This window comes from Mixophyes fleayi, chromosome 5 (genome assembly GCF_038048845.1).
Source record: "Mixophyes fleayi isolate aMixFle1 chromosome 5, aMixFle1.hap1, whole genome shotgun sequence".
NCBI classification, from domain to species: domain Eukaryota; kingdom Metazoa; phylum Chordata; class Amphibia; order Anura; family Limnodynastidae; genus Mixophyes; species Mixophyes fleayi.
The window spans coordinates 115,381,646-115,403,508 of record NC_134406.1 but is presented as its reverse complement, the minus strand read 5'-3'; the positions used below and the strand labels follow the sequence as shown (position 1 = coordinate 115,403,508).

At 40.1% G+C, this 21,863-nt stretch overlaps 1 protein-coding gene and 1 long non-coding RNA gene across 9 annotated transcripts in view; one reads left to right on the top strand and one right to left on the bottom strand.

Annotated features, from left to right (window-relative positions):
- The window catches only part of LOC142158614 (uncharacterized), a 183,368-nt gene that overhangs the window by 92,397 nt on the left and 69,108 nt on the right, over window positions 1-21,863 (top strand). The window lies entirely within an intron of this gene.
- LOC142158612 (uncharacterized) overlaps window positions 1-21,863 on the bottom strand; it is a 220,247-nt gene that overhangs the window by 149,797 nt on the left and 48,587 nt on the right. For 6 of the 8 annotated variants that reach the window (XM_075212730.1, XM_075212735.1, XM_075212734.1 and 3 more), the window contains exons 7-13: window positions 20,945-21,075; window positions 15,156-15,287; window positions 13,755-13,794; window positions 3,135-3,263; window positions 1,505-1,550; window positions 1,374-1,410; window positions 1,042-1,122 (exon numbers count right to left, since the gene is read on the bottom strand). In XM_075212730.1, coding sequence (XP_075068831.1) covers window positions 1,042-1,122; window positions 1,374-1,410; window positions 1,505-1,550; window positions 3,135-3,263; window positions 13,755-13,794; window positions 15,156-15,287; window positions 20,945-21,075 — 596 coding nt within the window. The remainder of the gene's footprint in view (window positions 1-1,041; window positions 1,123-1,373; window positions 1,411-1,504; window positions 1,551-3,134; window positions 3,264-13,754; window positions 13,795-15,155; window positions 15,288-20,944; window positions 21,076-21,863) is intronic. The other 2 variants (XM_075212731.1, XM_075212737.1) reach the window with 2 other exon arrangements.

Here is a 21,863-nt window from a genome sequence, read left to right as displayed (position 1 = left end):
TCTGTTCTTGTTGTCTGTACTTTGCAGTAGCTTGGGGAATGCAACTGGAAAGCTGTGGCCTCTGGCACTCTAGCCAGATTTTCTGACCAGGGACCAATTTGTCATCCAAATCTGGATGCCGTTTTGTTTCATGATGTGGAAATTCAGCAGGCATTGCCAAAACACAATGATGCTTATTACAAGGTTGTGGATGTGCATCTGCAAGCTGGAAAGAAAATGACAGAATTTGGAAGAGATTCATTTTTCAATGTTTAAGTTTCTGCCCTTAGTATATTCCTGGACAACACATTAGCATCCGACGATCCTGTTTACACATTCTTTCAGGCACTAAGAGGATTAGACAAGGGGTTATCAAGCTTTTTGTCACATATTGAGATCTTAAATCTAGAGGTTCTAATGCCTTGACTTTTTGAATCTATACAAGATGTTCCACTCAAGTGGCTTACTCTAAAGGTACTGTTTTTGGTAGCAAAATCACATCAGCACAGCAAGTGGATGACTTACATGACTTGTGCTGTAAGAAACCTTTTATGAACATAAATACAGATAAAAAAAGCATTAAGAATGAATATTATTTTGTTCTTTCCATAGCAATAATACCTCCATCTCTCTGCCCACAGCCAATCAACGCTAAAGAAGAATTACAATTCCATACTCTGAATTTTGTCCAATCAATCTCTAGGTTTCAAGAATAAAAGTCGTCAGGAAGAAGGATCAACTTTTGTACTGCCTGCAGGACCTCATCAAGGGCATGCCCCATCCAAAACATACTTTTGCAAGATGGATCAGAGAGGTCATTAAAAATTCTCAGTGGCGTCAAGATCTTCCCAGCCTCGTTCTCTTTTTCCACTTTGTACAACAGCTTGGAAAGTTTCTCAAGGACACTAAAAAGGAGAGGTCACACTACATACCTCTCTACTCAGCTGACTAAGAAGTTAACCCATTTGCTATGGCTGCCATGGGGTATATCAATGAAATTAAATTAACAATAATTCTACTATTTTATTATATAAAAAAAAAAAGAAGGTTTTAGCCATTTACCATGTTGCATACTTCTTTGTTATGGTCACTATTTTCATCCACAACACTGTCATTTTCCTCATTATGCTCATGGTCATCCTTCTGCAGAAAAAAAAGTGTATGTCACACAAAAGCTGCAGCTGCACTCAATGCTACTATAACAATTAGGTTATTCTCTTAGAGGCTGCCATATATTAAAACTATAATGTACCTATATAGTTATAGTGATAATTAGGGGCGCTATAGAAACAAATGGTGATGATGATGAAGGTATATGGAACTACGGCACAAGAGACTAGATATAATTATATATATTTTTATTTGCCTTGAAAAACCAGGGGAGATCATCTTACCCGTATATCCACAGAATCCTGAGAAAGGCTTCCACTGCTTACAACAGAAAAAAAAAAATAGATGATTTCACAATATCCCTAGACAAAACAGCAAGAAACTTACTTTAACAAATTCAAATGTAGATATTTACCAAGATGTTGCATTCTTCAGATCTGCTTCATTAGCTTCCTTTAATTCTGCAAGTAAAAACATGTGTACAAACATGTTTCCAGGAGCAAGTATACTTAATACATGTGTCAAAAGCAATCTTTCAATTTCATTTTTAGATTTAAGTTTTATGAATACATTTTCCATTTTACTTATAAATACTAGAAGGAAATCAATAATAATTAGATTTGCAGTTACCAAAATCCTAGTCAGAAATTAGCAATCAGTTTACGATAGCCCAAGTGGCAGGCTAAAGCTTTCTGAGCTGCATAGCAAATCTATCCAGTCCAGCAGCACTTTTATAATATGTAGCCTGGAAATTAGACTGAGATGCTTTTGTGAGCTGGAACTGCAGTTGTATTAACATTGTGTATGGAACAGTTTTTGTCCACACCTGTTAATTATTGAATTGCCAGAGGTGTATAAAATCAAGCACCCAGCCACGCAGTCTACATTTGCGATACAAAATTGGACGCTCCGAAGAGCTCAGTGACTTCATGTGTGTTTCGGTGATAGGATACCACATTTGCAATAAGAAATAGCATCCTTGCTGGATATTCCACGGTAAAATGTAAGTGATATTATTAGAAAGTAGAAGCGTTTGGGAACAACAGCAACTCAGCCTAGAAGCGAAAGACAATGTAAAAACATAGAGCAGGGTCAACGACTACTAACATGCATGGTGCGTAAAAGTCGCCAGCGCTTTGCCGATTCCATACCTGAAGAGTTCTGAACTTCCCATGGCATCAATGTAAGCACAAAAACTGTGCGCTGTGCTTAATGGAATGTGTTTCCATGGTGGAGCAGCTGCATGCAAACCTCACATCACCAAGACCAATGCCAAGCGATGGATGGAGTGGTGTAAAGCACACAGAGACTGGACTGTGGAGCAGTGAAAACGTGTTCTGTGGAGTGACAAATCAAGCTTTTCTGTTTGCCAGATGACTTGAGAACGTTACCTGCCTGACTGCATTATGCCAACTGTGAAGTTTGGTGGAGGAGGAATAATGGTATGGGGCTGTTATTCAGGGTTTGGGCTAGGCCTCTTATCTCCAGTGAAGGGAAATCTATATGCTTCAATATACCAAGTCATTTTGGACAATGCTATGCTTCCAACTTTGTGGCAACAGTTTGGGGAAGGCCCCAGTGCACAGAGCAAGGACTACAAAAGACTTGGTTTAAGGAGTTCAGTATGTAAGAACTTGACTGGCCCACAGAGAGCCCTGACCTCAACCTCATTGAACACCTTTGGGATGAACTCCAGCCCTTCTCGTCCAACATCAGTGCCTGACCTCATCAATACTCTACAGAATGAATGGGCACAAATTCCTACAGAAACACTACTTACAATATTTCATGGAAAGCCTTCCAAAAAAGAGTGGAAGCTGTTATCACTGCAAAAGGGGGACCAGCTCTATATTAAAGTAAGCAAATTTGAATACAATGTCCTTACAGTCCATGTTGGAGTAATGGTCAAGAGACCGAATAATTTTGTCCATATAATGTATTTGCCATGGAAATGATTACAATGAGGAGGACAGTTTGTAAAGGGAGACATAAATCGATAGCAAGGAACTTTTACTATTGAAGAATCCAATTTTGCTGGAAACTACCTTGAAAAGTTAAAATACGTTTACGAAGTGTAGATTTGCAATCTGTGCCAGTAAAATCCTCATTGGTGAAGTCCATCTTCTCCAGATTGCTGTCTGGTCCATAATTTATACTAGGGGCAGGTTCAAGATCTGGATGTTAAACACAAAACAAGATTTGATGCAAGTCTGTTACAAAATTGTATATCACCAAAGCACATAAAATCTGCAACATGCTACCTGCCCACATTAACAAATAATTCCACCCCCAAAAAAATAAAAAAATGCTGAGTCGGCAGAAGGAAAAATGTCTGCTGCACTTTCACCGGCCCCCAAGTAATTAACTTTTTGGGATAAGGACACGCCTCCCGAAACAGATTTTTTTATTTTTGGCGATATTTACATTGTTGCTATGCAATTTTTCATTAGAGAATAAAACATAGCAGCACAAGTTCAAAAAAGATAAATTAAACATGGCAGAATTGCCTTGGTGTGTTAATTGTCTTATTTGTATGTATTAATGAATTGTATGCTATAAAGGAAATACTTTTTACATAACACAATTAACACACCAACTTCTATATAAACTGTGCATATATTCCCATGCATATGTATTATTGTTGATTTTATATACCTTTCATTTTTTGTAGATTACTTTTACAAAGCCACATTGCCTCTCTGAAATAAACACCTATTTACGTGACAAAGTAAGGATCTTCGGCAGGCAACACAAGTTTCTTTTTGACTCAAATCAAGTTTATTTTGGCACAAAATTATTTTTTGTTTAACACTCCTGTTTTATTTTACAGCCACAAACTTACAAAATGGCAGATTCGAGCAAGAGTTTTTGTGGGATTGTCCTGGTGTTCTGTGGCTGTTATATTGAAAACGTGTTTATTATGTGGGATGGGGCCACTGATCGGCATTTGATTTTGTCACATATATAAGTTCTAATAAATTTGAAAAGTTTACTCACACTTTCAATCACAGTCAGAACACTTTCTGAATATTACCCTCTAAATAGAGGACACTTTAGATTATATCTTAAAATTTTAGTAAACCAGTGGACTCTAATAAATATCTGCATTATAAAAGTGGACATCATAAACCATGGAATAACAACATCACTGAATTAAACTGCACTTAACAGTCTCAATTTGAGATCTTAACCAAGGTTATCCAAAAAAGTTGCTACAGTAAAGCCTGTTATTTCCAAACAATTTGGATTAGAAGTCATTACCAGAACAGAGGAAGAGAAATAAATAAAATAGCAGATATATTGGTCTCATAAGAGTTTATCAAATTTATCTCAAAGTTTAACAATAAATACCAGCAAATTTAAAAAAAATATTGAGAGAACTTGGGAGTGTTTTAGCTCCAAGACATTAGTGCCACAAAATGTGACTGCTTTAGAAGCCTCAGGGTGTTTCTAATGCTAAAAACAACAAAATATCCTTTGGAGCAAATTATGGAGAAGGATTGAGTGACTACTGCACTGGGTCTGCAATCCCGTAGAATAAACAATATTTCAAGTCCTCCAGAAACTGGCACTGCAATGTGGATTATTTAAAAAATATGTAATAAAACAAATACATATTTAAAAACATGGATAGTACTCAAATGCATGCATATACAAACAAATCCCCATCTCTGAGAGGAGTATCAATAATAAGGTGCACCTATAATCTGGATCCGATTAGATAAATCCTCCACGTGAAATGGGTTATGTTAAACAAAATCGTACTTTGAAAGAGCTCACGCTGCTGGTCTTAATGCAGCCAAGAAAGATTACAACCTAGGGTAGATAACCGAAATATAAAACGGTCCGTCAACTCAGACACCAAGACGTTTGCAATCCCAGACTCATGGGCTAAACAATATAGCGTATCGTGTGGGATTTGAGATGAACAATTAAGATGTGCTTTAACTGCAGACTTTCAGCTTTAATTTGAGGGTATTTACATCTAAATCAGGTCACCGGTGTAGGAATTACAACGGTTTCTATATGTGCGTCCCACTTTTTAAAGGGACCAAAAGTAATGGGACAATCGACTCAAAAGCTATTTCATGGACATGTGTGGGCTATTCCCTCGTTATTTCATCATCAAATAAGCAGGTAAAAGGTCTGGAGTTGATTCTAGGTGTGACATTTGCATTTTGAATCTGTTGCTGTCGACCTTCAATATGAGATCCAAAGATGTGTCACTATCAGTGAAGCAAACCATCATTAGGCTGAAAAATCAAAACAAACCCATCAAAGAGATAGTAAAAACATTAGGTGTGGCCAAATCAACTGTTTGGAATATTCTTAAAAAGAAAATGCACCAGAGAGATCAGCAACACCAAAAAACCCGGAAGACCAAGGTAAACAACTTTGGTGGATGACAGAAGAATTTTTTCCCTGGTGAAGAAAAACCCCTTCACAACAGTTGGCCAAATCAAGAACACTCTCCAGGATGTGGGTGTATATGTGTCAAAGTCAACAAATCAAGAGAAGACTTCACAAGAGTGAATATATAGGGTTCACCACAAGATGTAAACCATTTGTGAGCCACAAAAACAGGAAGACCAGATTAGAGTTTGGCAAACAACATCTAAAAAAGCCATTACAGTTCTGGAACAACATCCTACGGACAGATGAGACAAAGATCCACTTGTACCAGAATGATGGGAAGAGAAGAGTATGGAGAAGGAAAGGAACTGCTCATGATCCAAAACATGCCACCTCACCAGTGAAGCATGTTGGTGGTAGTGTCATGGCGTGGGCATGTAATGGCTGCCAATGGAACTGGTTCCCTTGTATTAATTGATGATGTGACTGCTGACATAAGTTCGGGCAATATTATCTGCTCATATTCAGTCAAATGCTTCAGAACTCATTGGACGGCGCTTCACAGTGCAGATGGACAATGACCTGAAGCATACCGCAAAATCAACCAAAGAGTTTTTTAAGGCTAACAAGTGGAATGTTATGCAATGGCCAAGTCAATCACCTGACCTGAATCCGATTGAACATGCATTTCACTTGATGAAGACAAAACTGAAGGGAAAATGCCCCAAGAACAAGGATGAACTGAAGACATTTGCAGTAGAGGCCTGGCAGAGCATCACCAGGGATGAAACCCAGCGTCTGGTGATGTCTATGCGTTCCAGACTTCAGGCTGTAATTGACTGCAAATGATTTGCAACAAATTATTAAAAAGTGAAAGTTTGATGTAGGATTGTTTAGTTTGTCCCATTACTTTTGGTCCCTTAAAAAGTGGGAGGCACATATAGAAACCATTGTAATTCCTACACCGTTCACCTGATTTGGATATAAATTCCCTCAAATTAAAGCTGAAAGTCTGCAGTTTAAGCACATCTTAATTGTTTCATTTCAAATCCATTGTGGTGGTGTATATAGCCCAAAAAAAGGATTTTTACTCACCGTAAAATCAATTTCTCTTACTCCACTGGGGGACACTGCGAGACATTGGGGTATAGTAGTGGTTGTGGGAGTTCAGTCACTAATAATCTTCTATGATTTTCACGCCCCTCCTCTCCTGAAGATACCTCAGTTTTGACTAACCAAGTGTACTATAAAGGAGCCGCCCCAAGGGGCAAGGAATAGAAGCAAAAAACATTCACAATCAGATTGTCTACACAGCAAGGGAGGGTGCGCAGTGTTCCCCAGTGGAGTAAGAGAAATTGATTTTATGGTGAGTAAAAATCCTCTTTTCTCTTTCCTACCACATGGGGACACCGCGAGACATTGGGGACATACCAAAGCTGCCTCTAAGGGAGGGAATGCTCTGGAGCAGCTGCGCGTAATAATTTCCTGCCAAAACTCGCATCGGACGATGCGAAAGCCTGCAATCTGTAAAACTTGACAAAAGTATGAACAGATGTCCAAGTGGCCGCTTTGCATAGCTGTTCAGCTGAAGCACCATGACGCGCCGCCCAAGACGCCCTGGTAGAGTGAGCCCTAAGCACGTGAGGAACTGGCCGAGACGCTCGGACATAAACCAGGCTAATGGTGGAGGTGATCCACCGAGCAATAGCCTGTTTTGACGCCAGCCAGCCACGCTTCTTCACATTGTATAAGACAAACAGATCTTTAGTCTTGCGAACTGAGGCTGTGCGGTCAACATAGCACCGGAGAGCCCGAACAACATCCAACAACTGCAAGTCGTAATCAACAGAGTCAACTGAAGTAGAAGAGGAAGACAAACACGGCCGGAATGCTGGAACAACAATCTCCTGATTGAGATGGAACCTAGACACTACTTTTGGGATAAACGAGGGCTTTGTACGTAGCACCGCTCTATCCTCGTGAAACACAAGAAATGGAGAGCTACAGCAGAGCGCTGCCAGCTCCGACACTCTCCTAGCCGAAGAAATAGCTAATAGAAAAGCCGTCTTCCACGTAAGATGGTGCAATTCTGCCGTCTGAAGAGGTTCGAATGGCGGTAGACAAAGTGCTCTCAGCACCAATTTTAAGTCCCAGGGCTCTACTGGATGAGAGAATGGGGGCTGAATATGAAGAACCCCCTGCAAAAAAGTCTGGACCTCACTCAGAGGTGCCAGTTTTCGCTGAAAATAAATAGATAGCGCAGATACCTGTACCTTAAGGGAACCCAGCCTGAGTCCCTTATCCAGGCCCTCCTGCAAAAAAGCCAACAGTCTGGACAGGCTAAATCTGGAAGTATGGAAACCCTTAGACTCACACTAGAGGATATAGGTCTTCCAGTGATAAGTTGCCGAAGATGATGACTTCCTCGACTTGATCATGGTGACAATAACTTATGACGAAAAACCCTTAGCCCCGAGAACCAAGGATTCAGTAGCCACACCATCAAAGCCAGACGATCTAAATCGTGGTAAAGTAAGGGGGCCCGGACGAGAAGGTCTGGGCACATGGGCAGACGAAATGGCTGACCTGCTGACATCCCTAGAATGTCTGAGAACCCACGCCCTGCGAGGCCAATGAGGGGCTACTATGATCGCGGGAACTCGTTCTCTTTTCAGCTTCTTCAGAACCCGCGACAGAATCGGAAAAGTTGGAAACAGATACACCAGACTGAAGTGCCATGGAATTGCCATGGCATCGGCTGCGTGTGCTAGAGGGTCCCGGGACTTGGCGCAATACCGGGGAACCTGATGATTCAGCCTGGAGGCCATGAGGTCTATTTCCGGCATACCCCAGCGTTGAACTAGAAGGGCAAAGACATCCTTGCACAGAGACCACTCCCTCGGGTGAACCTTCTGCCTGCTGAGGAAATCGGCTTCCCAGTTGTCTACTCCTGGGATATATACAGCCGAAATCTGGGGCACATAATGTTCCGCCCAGATCATGATCTTGGCTGCCTCCTGCATGGCTCCCGTGCTGCGAGTCCCCCCCCCCGTGATGATTTAAGTATGCCATGGCCGTGGCATTGTCCAACTGAATTTGAAGAGGTTTCCCTTTGATGAACCCCTGCGCCTTTGTTAAGGTCCTGTGAACCGCCCTCAGTTCCAAGACATTTATCGGAAGAGAAGCCTCTTGGGGAGACCAGAGTCCCTGAAACCTTAAGGCTCCTGTGACTCCTCCACAGCCTGAAAGACTTGCGTCTGTGGTAACTAAGGTCCAGAGGTCCGAATGGAGGGTCTGACCTTTGTTCAGATTCCTTGTGGACAACCACCATGTCAATGAAAGGCGAGTTGGTCGTGACAGGCGAATGATCTGCCTGTCTAGATGTTCCTGCGACCCTGACCTCTTCCGAAGGATCTCTAATTGGAGAGAGCGGGAATGGCACTGGGCAAACGGTACCGCCTCGTAAACAGACACCATGGTCCCAAGCAGTTTCATGCAGGTGAGCATGGAAAAATGAGGACAATCCAGCAGCGTTCTGGTTCTCCGCTGGAGGGCGTTGATTTTGTTCTGAGGAAGGAAAACTCTGTGTGCAACCGTGTCGAACGCCAAGCCCAGAAAGCGCATGCGCGGAGTTGGAATGAGGGATGATTTTGGTACATTCAGGATCCACCCATGGGCCTCCAAGAACTCCATCGTGGTCTGTACATGGCGAGCTAAAATCTCTGCACTTCGCCTTTAAAAGAAGGTCATCTAGATAAGGGACTATCGTGACTCCCTTTCGCCTCATTACACTCGCCATAGTGGCCATGATTTTGATGAAAACTCGAGGAGCGGAAGCCAGGCCGAAAGGTAGGGCCCTGAACTGAAAATGGGCCGGCCCTGCGGAAAACCGCAGAAGATGGTGACGACGCTCCCATATGGGGACATGCAGATAAGCATCCTTTATGTCGATGGAAGCCAGAAACTCTCCCTCTTCCATACCTGCAATCACCGTCCGAAGGTACTCCATCTTTAACCTCTGGGCTATCACCTGCTTTTTTTAGAGACTTGAGGTTCAGTATAGGGCAAAATGTTCCGTCCGTTTTCGGCACCAGGAAGAGATTGGAGTAGAACCCCTGACCTCTTTCCTGCGCCGGAACCACCACTCCTGACCCCTGAAGCTTCGACAACGCCTCCAGAAAGCCTGACATCTGAGGGGACAAGCGGGCACAGGGGAGGAAAGGAACCTTGTTGGGGGAGGTTGGATCAAGTCTATAACATATCCCCTTGACACCACTCCCAGATTCCAAGCGTCCGTTGTGACTGACCACCAATGGCGCTTGAAAAGAAGGAGTCGGGTACCCGTGGGGGCGGAGGAGTCATGCTGCAGGTTTATCGCTGGGGCGCAACGCTCCCCGTCTGGGAGCGCCCCTACCTCTGCCACCCCCTCCTCTAGAAACGGCTGACTGACCTCTTGGTGGGCCACTGCGGCCCTGGGAGAAGGAGCAAAAGGAGCGAAAAAGAGCCTGGCGAGGTTTTCGGGATCCCATGGGGAGAACATTAATCTTACCCCCAGTGGCTACCTCAATAACTTTCTCAAGCTCCGCCCCGAACATAGTGACTCCATCAAAAGGCAGGATCTCCAAAAATCTTTTTGACTCGGCGTCCGTAGTCCACAAACTTAACCATAGGGAGCGTCGTGAGGCAATAATAAGACCGCCAATTCTAGCATTGCCTGCCACTGCATCCATGGATGCCTGCCCCAAATAGTCCGACGTCTTCTGAATATGCTCAGCCAGAGAAAGGAGATCTGGCAGCGGAGCATTATTTTGAATGCCCGAAACCAACTGTTCCGCCCACATCTGCACCACCTTATTGGCCCATGCAATGGCCATTGTGGGTCTAAACAAGCTGCCAGAAGCAATATATGCAGACCGGAGAGCATTATCGCACTTTTGTCTGTAGGGTCTCTGAGAGATACTCTCTCCTGGGTAGGGATGGCAGAGGAAGAAGACAACCGGACGATCGATCTGTCCAGCTTAAGAGACGCCTCCCATTTAATAGAATCCTCTGCCGGAAGAGGATAAAGGCTCTTAAACCTACGCGGCATAACGAACGGTTTTCCTGGTTTTAACAAAGCGTCCTTCACTATTTGCACCATCTCTGAAGACGGTGGAAAAGACATCACCTGGGATTATGTCCTTTTGAAACCTGAGGGAGCCGAGGGTTCAGGATCTGGGAAGCCTAAGGTATGTCTAATACCTAACACAAGACTCTCTACATTACTGACCGAGGCAGATATTATGCTCAGCGAGTCTTCCTCCTGTGTACCCAGGTCTAAATCCCCACCCTCATCTGAGGGATGATCTGAGTCTGGGCTACGATCCTGGTTTACATCTAGTATAACCCGTTTTGCTCTGTGGGAGACCGAAAGCAGGCGATCATCACTCTGAGCTAGAGAACTCTGCGAAGATGTGATTGAACTTTCCATAGGGTTACCCCCACAGCCTCTGTGTGTGTTGAGCGCTGCTCTGTAGAGAGAGCTACCTGTGTGTTTGCGGCAGTGTTCTGATGTACATCTTCGGCCTGTAACATCACATTAGTAAACTTCTCCATGGCTGAGGCAAAGGACTTAATCCAAGGCGGCTCTTCCATGGCTGCTGGTGTTTGTGCTGGGGCGGGACACGCTCCTGAGCTCCGGCCTCACAGGCAGTACAAAGGGCACTCTTGTCATGCTGTCCCATAGGAATCTTTGTCCTACATTTGGCACAAGCAAAATACATTACAGACACTCCAGGGGATCCCTTATCAGAGACCTGTTTGTTAGACATAACAGAACAAAATACAGTATGAAATGATAAGACTAGATCGTAAATTAAATTTTGTCTCAACAGTTAGTGTCCAAAAACAGCAGAACAAGATTTGTAGCCAGATCTGTATACCAGGGTACAAATCTGCCCCAAAACTAACATTAACCTCTTCTGCAAAGCAGAACAATCTGATATGAATGCTTAAAATGCTTTTAAACACAAACTAAACACAGATTAACGATACCAATCACTGGAGAGGCAAATGAGAAGGGAGAAGCGACATGCAGCTGCTCCATATGAGCTTAAAATGGCGACTCCGCTGTGCAGGATCCTGAGAAATGCGGGAAAGGAAGTTCCTTCTCCAGATCCGCCCCTCTTAAAAAATTGTCTGCTCCTCACTGTACTACCGAACAGCTCATACTAAAATATGGCTGTCGGCATCTATTACACACAACGCTAAATTTACATTGCCCAGGCTCGCTTGTGTGCTCAGCCCTCCTCATGCAGCGCCGCTCTCTATAATAGAGCGGATCGCTTCTGGACCCCCGCTGCTCGTTGTTAGGGGGGGGGGTATGGAGAAGGGGGCTTGCCGGCATGTCCGCTGGCGGGGAGCGATGGATCCTAGATCTTCCCCACGCGACCTAACTCTGTGCCCCGCTGAAAGATGAATACCTCTGTGGGCACCTAAAGCCCTAATGACGCTATAATACAAATATTCTAACACCTAAAAGCTCGTTTCTAGGGATGGAACTGCCGGCAAGCCAGGTGCAAGGAAGACCAGGGCATCAGCCACTTCTTACCTTGCGCGGGGATCAGGGTGAAGGAAGCCCAGGACTGTTTACCTTCTCTGGGACTTAGGATCGATCCCCGCAAGGCACCACTGCTAAATAAAAAAAAAGAAATAAAAATGTGAAAACTATCTCTAAACTGGGTATAGGCAGGAGCCTATACCAAACTGGCCTAACTCCTAAAGGCACTAAAAAAAAACAAAAAACTGAGGTATCTTCAGGAGAGGAGGGGCATAGCAGAGGAGGGGAATGAAAATCATAGAATATTATTTAGTGCCTGAACTCCCACACCCACTACTATATCCCAATGTCTCGCAGTGTCCCCCAGTGGTAGGAAAGAGAAATATGAGAATTGTGTCGATATCCCAATATTTATAGACTTGACTGTATATATGCCATTAGATATTTATATTGAGAGGCGATAAATGGGAAGACCATTTAGTATATTCTTGTTTGTTGGAAACCGTGGGATAACTTCTATTCATAATGCGATCCACAGATCGGAAATCTATACATAAATACAATATTTACATCTATTACTTTTGATGTACGAGACTGTACTCCATTTATTTGAGGAACTATTAATACATTTAAATAAAACAGACAGAGGTACAGTTTGTTATGCAACTAATCATGGTTTAACCATGAGAAACTTGTCAACTTGAGTCAATACTTATATTCTTACATACAGATAATATTTCAATGAAACAGTGTCTATCTAGGATAGAATGGGTTAACATATCATTGATGAAGTGGAATGTTTTAGAATCAAGCAAACCATTTGTTGCTGAATATTATAGGGCATGGTATAGTGACAGCCTCATTATTAGAAGTTTAGGAGCACAAGAAGTAGGACATTAGGTTGTTTCATTACATAGTTCTCAATAAATGCTTTTATATTTAGATTGGTAAACTGGGGGAGTGTTGATGGTCCTATAAATAGAGTCTTCTCCCGAGACAAAATGTGTCAGAGGCTTAGTAACAGAGCGGGTGAGGACAGCACTGCTTCAGGTACCAGCTTTATAGAAGCTCTGTACAGGAAACTCCACCAGGAATCTATTAGGTGTGAAAACTGTATGAGATTCTAGGTATCATTCTGCAACACTTTGCATTAAATCAGAGACTCATGATGCATCTCTGATCCAATGGTTATTGTTTTGCATGTTATTGGGATCCAGGAGAATGAATTCAGCTCGAGACAAACTTGTTCCTAATTTGTGTCTCTCTTTCAAGGACTTATCAATTTAATACAAAGTCAATTCTGATGTAGTATTATCTAGAATCTTAGTATCAGTCCTCACCCAAATGAGCCGTTTTGTTACTTCCATGTATATGTACTATTGCAGATTTTATATATGTACACATTTTACACATTATTTCATGTTGCTATGTGTATTAATACATTTAAAGCTATAAGCTAATCCTTTTAACATGAGGTTAATTGTGATAAAATTAGATAAATACAGGAGGTATCATTTTCTTTTTTTTTAAATTAGCGATGTTCTTGTGTTACGTTTGTTTTCTTGTGTTGCAGATTTATGGGGCAGTCAACATTGGTCCCGAATTTGAACAGCTGCTGGTTGTGTATATTGATTTCTATGTCAATACCTTTCAGCATTAATAATTACTCTTTGAAATAGACTTTTTTGATCTAACGCCTGATAACATTTTTTTCCTATGCAAATTCACAAGATAAAAATTAACAAACACACCTTATATTAATAAGACAACTTACCATTAGTAAAAATCCATGGACTGTATACTCCATTCACAATCTAAGCAATTAAGCAAAAAATATATTCATTAAGTAATATTTGCAACCAAGGGATCAAAAATGCTGAAATAACCATCACATTTCCTGTATAATTCAAAAATATAGACAAAATTCTTAATACTACAGTAAATCAATAACAATGTCACTGTGCGGCTACAGAGAACTCGACTGTAGCACTACCATTTATTTTCCATAGAATAAAGTAATAATAAATAATAACGATTTAAAAAACAAAAAAAAAAGTGTGCTGCCTATACAAATCTGACAAACCCTACCACATTTTAAATATAATGGAAATAAAAAAACACATACATTTTCTCTTCCATAAGAGAGAAGCTTAAACGTTCTCCAAAATTGTACATACTACATTAATGTATTTGGCACCTCCCCATTTTTAAGTGTTACTAAACTTTAAGACATAAATTCACTAAAAAATGCACACACACTGTTGCGATTATGTATTGCACCTAATCGCGGATTATTACTTTCCCCTGAATATTTATGTATGCCCGTATGTATTTTGTATGCAAGTAGTGTGCTTTGCTGGATGATATGAGTTTGACCTGTGCAAGTGTCAAAAGTCTTTTGAAAGTAAACAAGCCAAACAGATAACATTTTAGAGGTCTTACAGAGTATGAGTAAACGGCCAGGGAAAACAAAGAGGTGAGAATTCCTGCCCATTATAATGACAGACATAATTCAGGAAATAAATAACGGATTTCGAAAGCCTTGTGTCATTCTTTGGAAATGCGCCGGCATTGGGAAAGTTAGTTTAAAAAGGGGAGGGTGAGAGCAGTGTGGTAGTTTAAATTAGCTGCCTTACCCAGTAATGTTGTTCATTCTATGAGGAGACCTACTGTATCTAGGCAGAAGTGTGCCATCTTTCCCAAGTCTTAAACTAGTACGTTAGTGACTCAGGTGTTATTTCCTATTTTATTTCTGAAACTTATTTGTGCAACATATTTTGTATGTCTTGTTATCTTGGTTTTGTACTTAAGCATTGAAACATTTTTCCGATTGAACACATTTAATCTAGCATATTCTCCATGATTTTGTGAATTTACAAAGTGAAAGGAGGTTCATGTGACACGTGTATTCGATTTAAATGTGAAACATTAAAAAGTGGTTTTGGTGAATGAAAGGACTAAATAGTAAATCCTTTGTGATGGCAGAAAAGGTTTATTCATTGGTAACCGAAGTTAAGCGGTTTCAGATTGCTGTATCTGAGGCAGGCTGGGCGTTCGTGACGCACACAAAATATCTAAGTGTTTGTCTAAATCTGCCAGTGGTGACAAATTTTCTATGGGTTTATTTTTAATTACCAAATTATTAACAGAAAACAAATCTAAAAATGGGCCTTACATTTATTATTTTTCTTCCAAACTTCTTTTCAACTGCTATGCAGGCTTGCTTTAATTTTTTTATCCTTTTTATCCTTTTTGGACCGGTCACTTGGAATGCGCTTGAAATACCCATTGTTGGATGGTGTTTACTCTATTGAAAAATAAAAATTATACATATTAATGCAGCATAAAATTATATTTCTGCAATTGTGACTTAAAATACATTTTAGTAATCTCCAAAATGAATTGTATAGACTCATGTCATGTACGACATCAAAAACTGGAGAATTTATTTTATTCTTCATATTTCCTGCCCTTTATTCACTTCCAAATCCTTCATTCACTTCATTTTCAGTAAAAAAAAAGTGTAAATCACATAGCAAATGTAACAGGAACACTGTGCAGTCTTATTAGGGAACCAAATTGGATGGGATTTTGTGCAGAGGTTAGCTATTTCCCATTCCACCAGCTTTATAAAAACAAATAGCACCAGGCAAAAATAAATAAATAAATACAACAGAGAATTGGTAATCCATAAATGCTGACCTAGTTCTGAGCCTGAAGGAAGTAAATAGATATACAATATATATACATATATATATATATATATATATATATATATATATATATATATATATACACATATATATATATATATATATATATATATATATATATATATATATATATATATATATATATATATATATATATATATACACATACATATACACACACACACACACACACACATATATATATACATATACACATATACACACACACACAGGGTGTTTCAAAAGTCGCAGTACACCCTTTTATTTCAAAAACTCTACAGGAAATTGGGAAACCTGAATACTCCAGTAAGGTATGGGTGACGTGGTCTATCTTTTACGGTATGTACCAAACATGGGCGCCATCTTGAAATCGGCCCAATTTCTGTAGAGTTTTTGAAATAAAAGGGTGTACTGCGACTTTTAAATCACTATATATATATATATATATATATATATATATATATATATATATATATATATATATATATATATATATATATATATATGTAATTTAATATTCTATATATACACACACAAACACACAGTCAAGTCCATAAATATTGGGACATTGACACAATTCTTATATTTTGGGCTCTATACACCACCACAATGGATTTGAAATAAAACTAACTGTAGACTTTCAGCTTTAATTTGAGGGTATTTACATCCAAATCAGGTGAACATTGTAGGATTTACAACGGTATTTATATGTGCCTCCCACATTTTAAGGGACCAAAAGTAATGGGACAAACTAAACAATCCTACATCAAACTTTCACTTTTTAATAAATTTGTTGCAAATCATTTGCAGTCAATTACAGCCTGAAGTCTGGAACGCATAGACATCACCAGACGCTGGGTTTCATCCATGGTGATGTTCTGCCAGGCCTCTACTGCAAATGTCTTCAGTTCATCCTTGTTCTTGGGGCATTTTCCCTTCAGTTTTGTCTTCAAGTGAAATGCATGCTCAATCGGATTCAGGTCAAGTGACTGACTTGGCCATTGCATAACATTCCACTTGTTAGCCTTAAAAAAAACTCTGTGATTGCTTTTGCAGTATGCTTCGGGTCATTGTCCATCTGCACTGTGAAGCGCCATCCAATGAGTTCTGAAGCATTTGACTGAATATGAACAGATAATATTGCCCGAAACACTTCAGAATTCATGCTGCTGCTTTTGTCAGCAGTCACATCATCTACTATATAAATGCCTAGTGGCGTGTGCGAAAAAAAACAACCAGGCTGCAGCACTACCTGCTGGGCAGAGTTATACACTGACCTATATATTTCTTGAAGGAGAAGTGACAGTTGGAAGTGGTTGGTGGTTGCCGGGGGTGACAGTGGGGAGTTTGTAACACCTTAAGTAGCTTGATGAAGGATGTGGCGATGAAGATGGAGGATGAGGTGATGGAGAAAAATGAAGAGGTGGTGACATGTGGACAAAACCACGTTAAAAAAGGGCGCTTGCGTCGGGAAGTAACGCTCTTCCCCTGAGGCCTGGGCTAGGCCCAAATGCATGACAAGAACCTTTTTAACACCTTAAGTAGCTTGATTTGACTAGAATGCATAAGTATCATGCACGGGTTAACTTGTCAATAAATAAAAGGGAACCAGTTCCATTGGCAGCCATACATGCCCATGCCGTGACACTACCACCACAATGCGTCACTGATGAGGTGGTATGTTTTGGATCATGAGCAGTTTCTTTCCTTCTCCATACTCTTCTCATCATTCTGGTACAAGTTGATCTTTGTCTCATCTGTCTATAGGATGTTGTTCCAGAACTGTAATGGCTTTTTTAGATGTTGTTTGCCAAACTCTAATCTGGTCTTCCTGTTTTTGTGGCTCACAAATGGTTTACATCTTGTGGTGAACCCTGTATATTCACTATTGTGAAGTCTTCTCTTGATTTGTTGACTTTGACACATATACACCTACATCCTGGAGAGTGTTCTTGATTTGGCCAACTGTTGTGAAGGGGTTTTTCTTCACCAGGGAAAAAATTCTTCTGTCATCCACCAAAGTTGTTTACCTTGGTCTTCCGGGTCTTTTGGTGTTGCTGATCTCTCTGATGCATTCTTTTTTTTTAAGAATATTCCAAACAGTTGATTTGGCCACACCTAATGTTTTTACTATCTTTTTGATGGGTTTGTTTTGATTTTTCGGAATAATGATGGCTTGCTTCACTGATAGTGATAGCTCTTTGGATCTCATATTGAGAGTCGACAGCAACAGATTCAAAATGCAAATGTCACACCTAGAATCAATTCCAGACCTTTTACCTGCTTAATTGATGATTAAATTACGAGGGAATAGCCTACACATGTCCATGAAATAGCTTTTGAGTCGATTGTCCCATTACTTTTGGTCCCTTAAAAAGTGGGAGGCACATAGGTGAACGGTGTAGGAATTACAACGGTTTCTATGATTTGGATGTAAATACCCTCAAAGTAAAGCTGAAAGTCTGCAGTTAAAGCACATCTTGTTAGTTTCATTTCAAATCCATTGTGGTGGTGCATAGAGCTCAAAATATGAGAATTGTGTCGATGTCCCAATATTTATGGACTGGACTAATATATATATATATATATATATATATATATATATATATATATATATATATATATATATATATATATATATATATATATATATATATATATTTTATATTAATATAATCATTTTGCAGCATATTCTTTAGTGTCACATTACACTGTCTCTCTAAGGAAGGCAAAATACAATCTCAACCCAAGGGGCAAACAGTAACTTTGCAGATCTTGTGATGTTCTAAATAAAGTCTTCTCTTTTTCTCTATAACCTGATGCATTTCTCCACTTTATTAATTGTGGTTTCATCAGAAGAGAGAACAAAAATCTTGAAAAAGAGCACTAATTAGCATACATATGCTGCAGCTAGTTTCAATAAAGTTCAAAGACAGATATTTATTATTTGATGCTATGAAGTGTGCTGTATAATAAGTGTAATTAAAACAATTTATGGTTGTTTACTTTTTTTTGAGGTTTCACAGTACCCTATACCACCAGCTGCAACCTCAGCTGGGCTTTGTACTACTGTTTAACCACCACCCTCTCAGCTACGGAATTATATTTATGTACATTTGTCTCAATAGGAGACTCTGAGAAGGAAAGGACAATATGATCTTCAGATATCAAGTTAAAGACAAATCTGATTAAAGGGAGCTGGAGAAAGTTCAGGCAAAGAAAGTTGTCACAGATAATTTTCCAGAAATAGTACTTCCAAGTATCAAGATCATCTGGACCAGTCCTCATCCGCTATAGTGACTAGAACTCCACTAAATCTGTTCAAAAAGAGGGAAGGAAGAGAGCGACAGGAAAATGTGAGAAGAGGAAAATTCCTGTGCCACCATCATGTTAAGTAGAAATTATCCTTTATTGCATGATCAAGCACAATATGTAGGAACCACAGAGTGAACATCAAGAACGTCTCACCATATAACTAAGCAAATACATCTGGATGCAAGGCCACTCTAAAATCTAGATATAACAGGATGGACCACCTATGCCACCCTGTCTGTTGTTGCTTGGAACCGGCTGGGCTTACTTTACCACCGTTCCATTTCTTTATCCCAATTATGGCCTTGCCGTAGGAGGGTCTTGCAATGCAGCCTCCACTGGACTTAACGTCATCCATAACCGCATTCCTTCTGGGTAACTGTCGCTGCTAGTATAACCCCTTGCTGGTTCACCTTGGCAGATACCCCTGACCTCTTCCTATAGATCAAGGTTGCTGTGGATGGATCATCCCTGGCATATCCACTGGCCAGAGCTGCAGGTACCGGCAGCAAAGTGTTGGTACTAGAAAACCGGGTCCAAACCTCAGAACAGCCAGAAACAGATTAGATTTTGGTCTAATCTGTAGGTCAGAATACATACATCAGGGAAGAAGCGGTCAACTCATTGAAATCTTTGTGCTGGCCCCAAGAAGAGTTATTTTTAGTATCAGGATGCAATAGATTTCCCAAAACATAGATTTAAATGCAATGCAATGTTAACAAAATTAACACTAATCTGCTATATCCCAAAATCTTCTGTGTGCATTATTCAGACAGGATCTGAGATGCAGGATACAAACCACACAGACAATGAGACAGCGCTCCACCCCATCGCTTTCCCCCCCCCCCCCAGCTGTGTGTGGGGGGGGGGGGGGGTGCAAAAAGGAAGTGTTGGCCACAGAGATAAAAATGTCTAATTAACATGAGACTTTCTTTAGAAAATGTTATAGAAATCCAGTCATGACCTCCTGTCTCAGAAGTTACAAATCAATACAGAAGAAAAGAATGCATTTTCTATAGAAAGCGCCACACACTATAATAGAATCAGTACAATGATATAAAAAAGCTCCTTGCGTTGTTTCCTTTTAATAAATTCATACAATAAATTATTTATAGTGATCCAGCCCCACAAGACTTGATGAATGGGTAAGTAAGCATTGTCTCCTCTGGAAGGGAATCCATAACTCCCTGAACTACAGAATAGGAATTTAGGTCTGAAGCGCAAGTAGGGGCTTCAGGTTTAACAAATTTGAGACGGTGGATTACCCAGGTAAGTCACTCCGAAGCCTGATGTAGGAGATGAACCTTTATGCTCATCAAGGCTGAATCTCAACCTTAAAATAAAGATTTCCTAAACATTGCTGTTTAAACCACATTCTTATATACCAATCTATAGGAGGCTCATGGAAGTGGTTACAATTCAAATTGGTGTTTTTGGAGCAATTGATGTACATAGGACACAAATGGCCTCAGAATAATTTAACATGACAAATGCAAGAGACATAAAACATAAATAGAACATATTTAGCAGAGGCTGAACAGACAAGGCAGATTAAGACTCCTCAGCACAGTTATAGTTAGCCATAAGTGACAAAAAAACAAAAACAAAGTGTGTGAGTATTGGTATATATATATATATACACATATTGATATTGGAGAGAAACAAGGGACCCTAAATAGATACATTTTTAGAAGCAGTTGTTAAACAAAAAAATTATAATAAGAAAGATAAGTCATATAGTGGGAATAAACCTATAAAATACGGTTTCTGGCTTTGGTCGTACTATATATACAAAAATTAACCTCTTCATCTTTCCAGAGTTAATTACTTTAATGTATATTCTTGCAGCATTTTTACTGACCCCCTTTGACTTGCATGCAACACAATGATGTTCACTCTTAGTATGTTGGTGGTTGGTGGTTGCATGAATGTATCTTACCAAGTAATTAATTTTGTGCTTAGCTCCAATAATATGCATAAACATGTTCGAGAGTCCTAGCCGACAGCTGCATAGTCTGCACACAAATGTACTATAGTCATCATTTTGAAATTCATATATGTACTCAAGACCTAGAAAAGAAAAGAAAAGAAATCAATGTAAAAATGATATATTCTTTGATAATCCTGTGTAGGATCTACTGTGGTCAGTGGGAGAAAAGTTTATAAAAAGATTTCTAAAATCGAATCTTTAAGCTTAGATTAAATCCTTTTGTCTTAGTACATTGGAGGATACTGGATACTTTCGAGTATAAAAAGGTGAGGCTGAAGCTTCCTCCACCTCCAAATCCTGCAAGGACCTCAGTTATGTTTAACCAAGTACCATAAAAGGAGAGGGAGAGAAAGTGTGGGGGGACAGATAGAGTAAAAATGAGAATACAGAGGAGAAAAAGAACAAAAAGAACAATATCCTCCCAAACAAAAATAAACCATACAACTTTTCACACAAAAGGAGAAGGGAGGGGCGAATGTTGACCCCCCCAATTGGACTAACAAAAAAGGATTTAACGCAAGTATAAAAAAGAGGATTTTTACTTACCGTAAAATCTATTTCTCTTTCTCCACTGGGGGACACTGCCAGACATTGGGGTATAATAGTGGGATTTGGAGTTTAGGCACTAAAAACTCTATGATTTTTACTCCCCTCCTTTGCTATGCCCCTCCTCTCCTAGATACCTCAGTTTTGACTAACCAAGTGTACTATAAGGAGCTGCCCAAAGGCAGAAGAATGTAAATCGAAAACATTCATAATCAGATCGTCTACAGAGCAAGGGAGGGAGCGCAGTGTCCCCCAGTGGAGAAAGAGAAATAGATTTTACGGTAAGTAAAAATCCTCTCTTCTCTCTCCTACCACTGGGGGA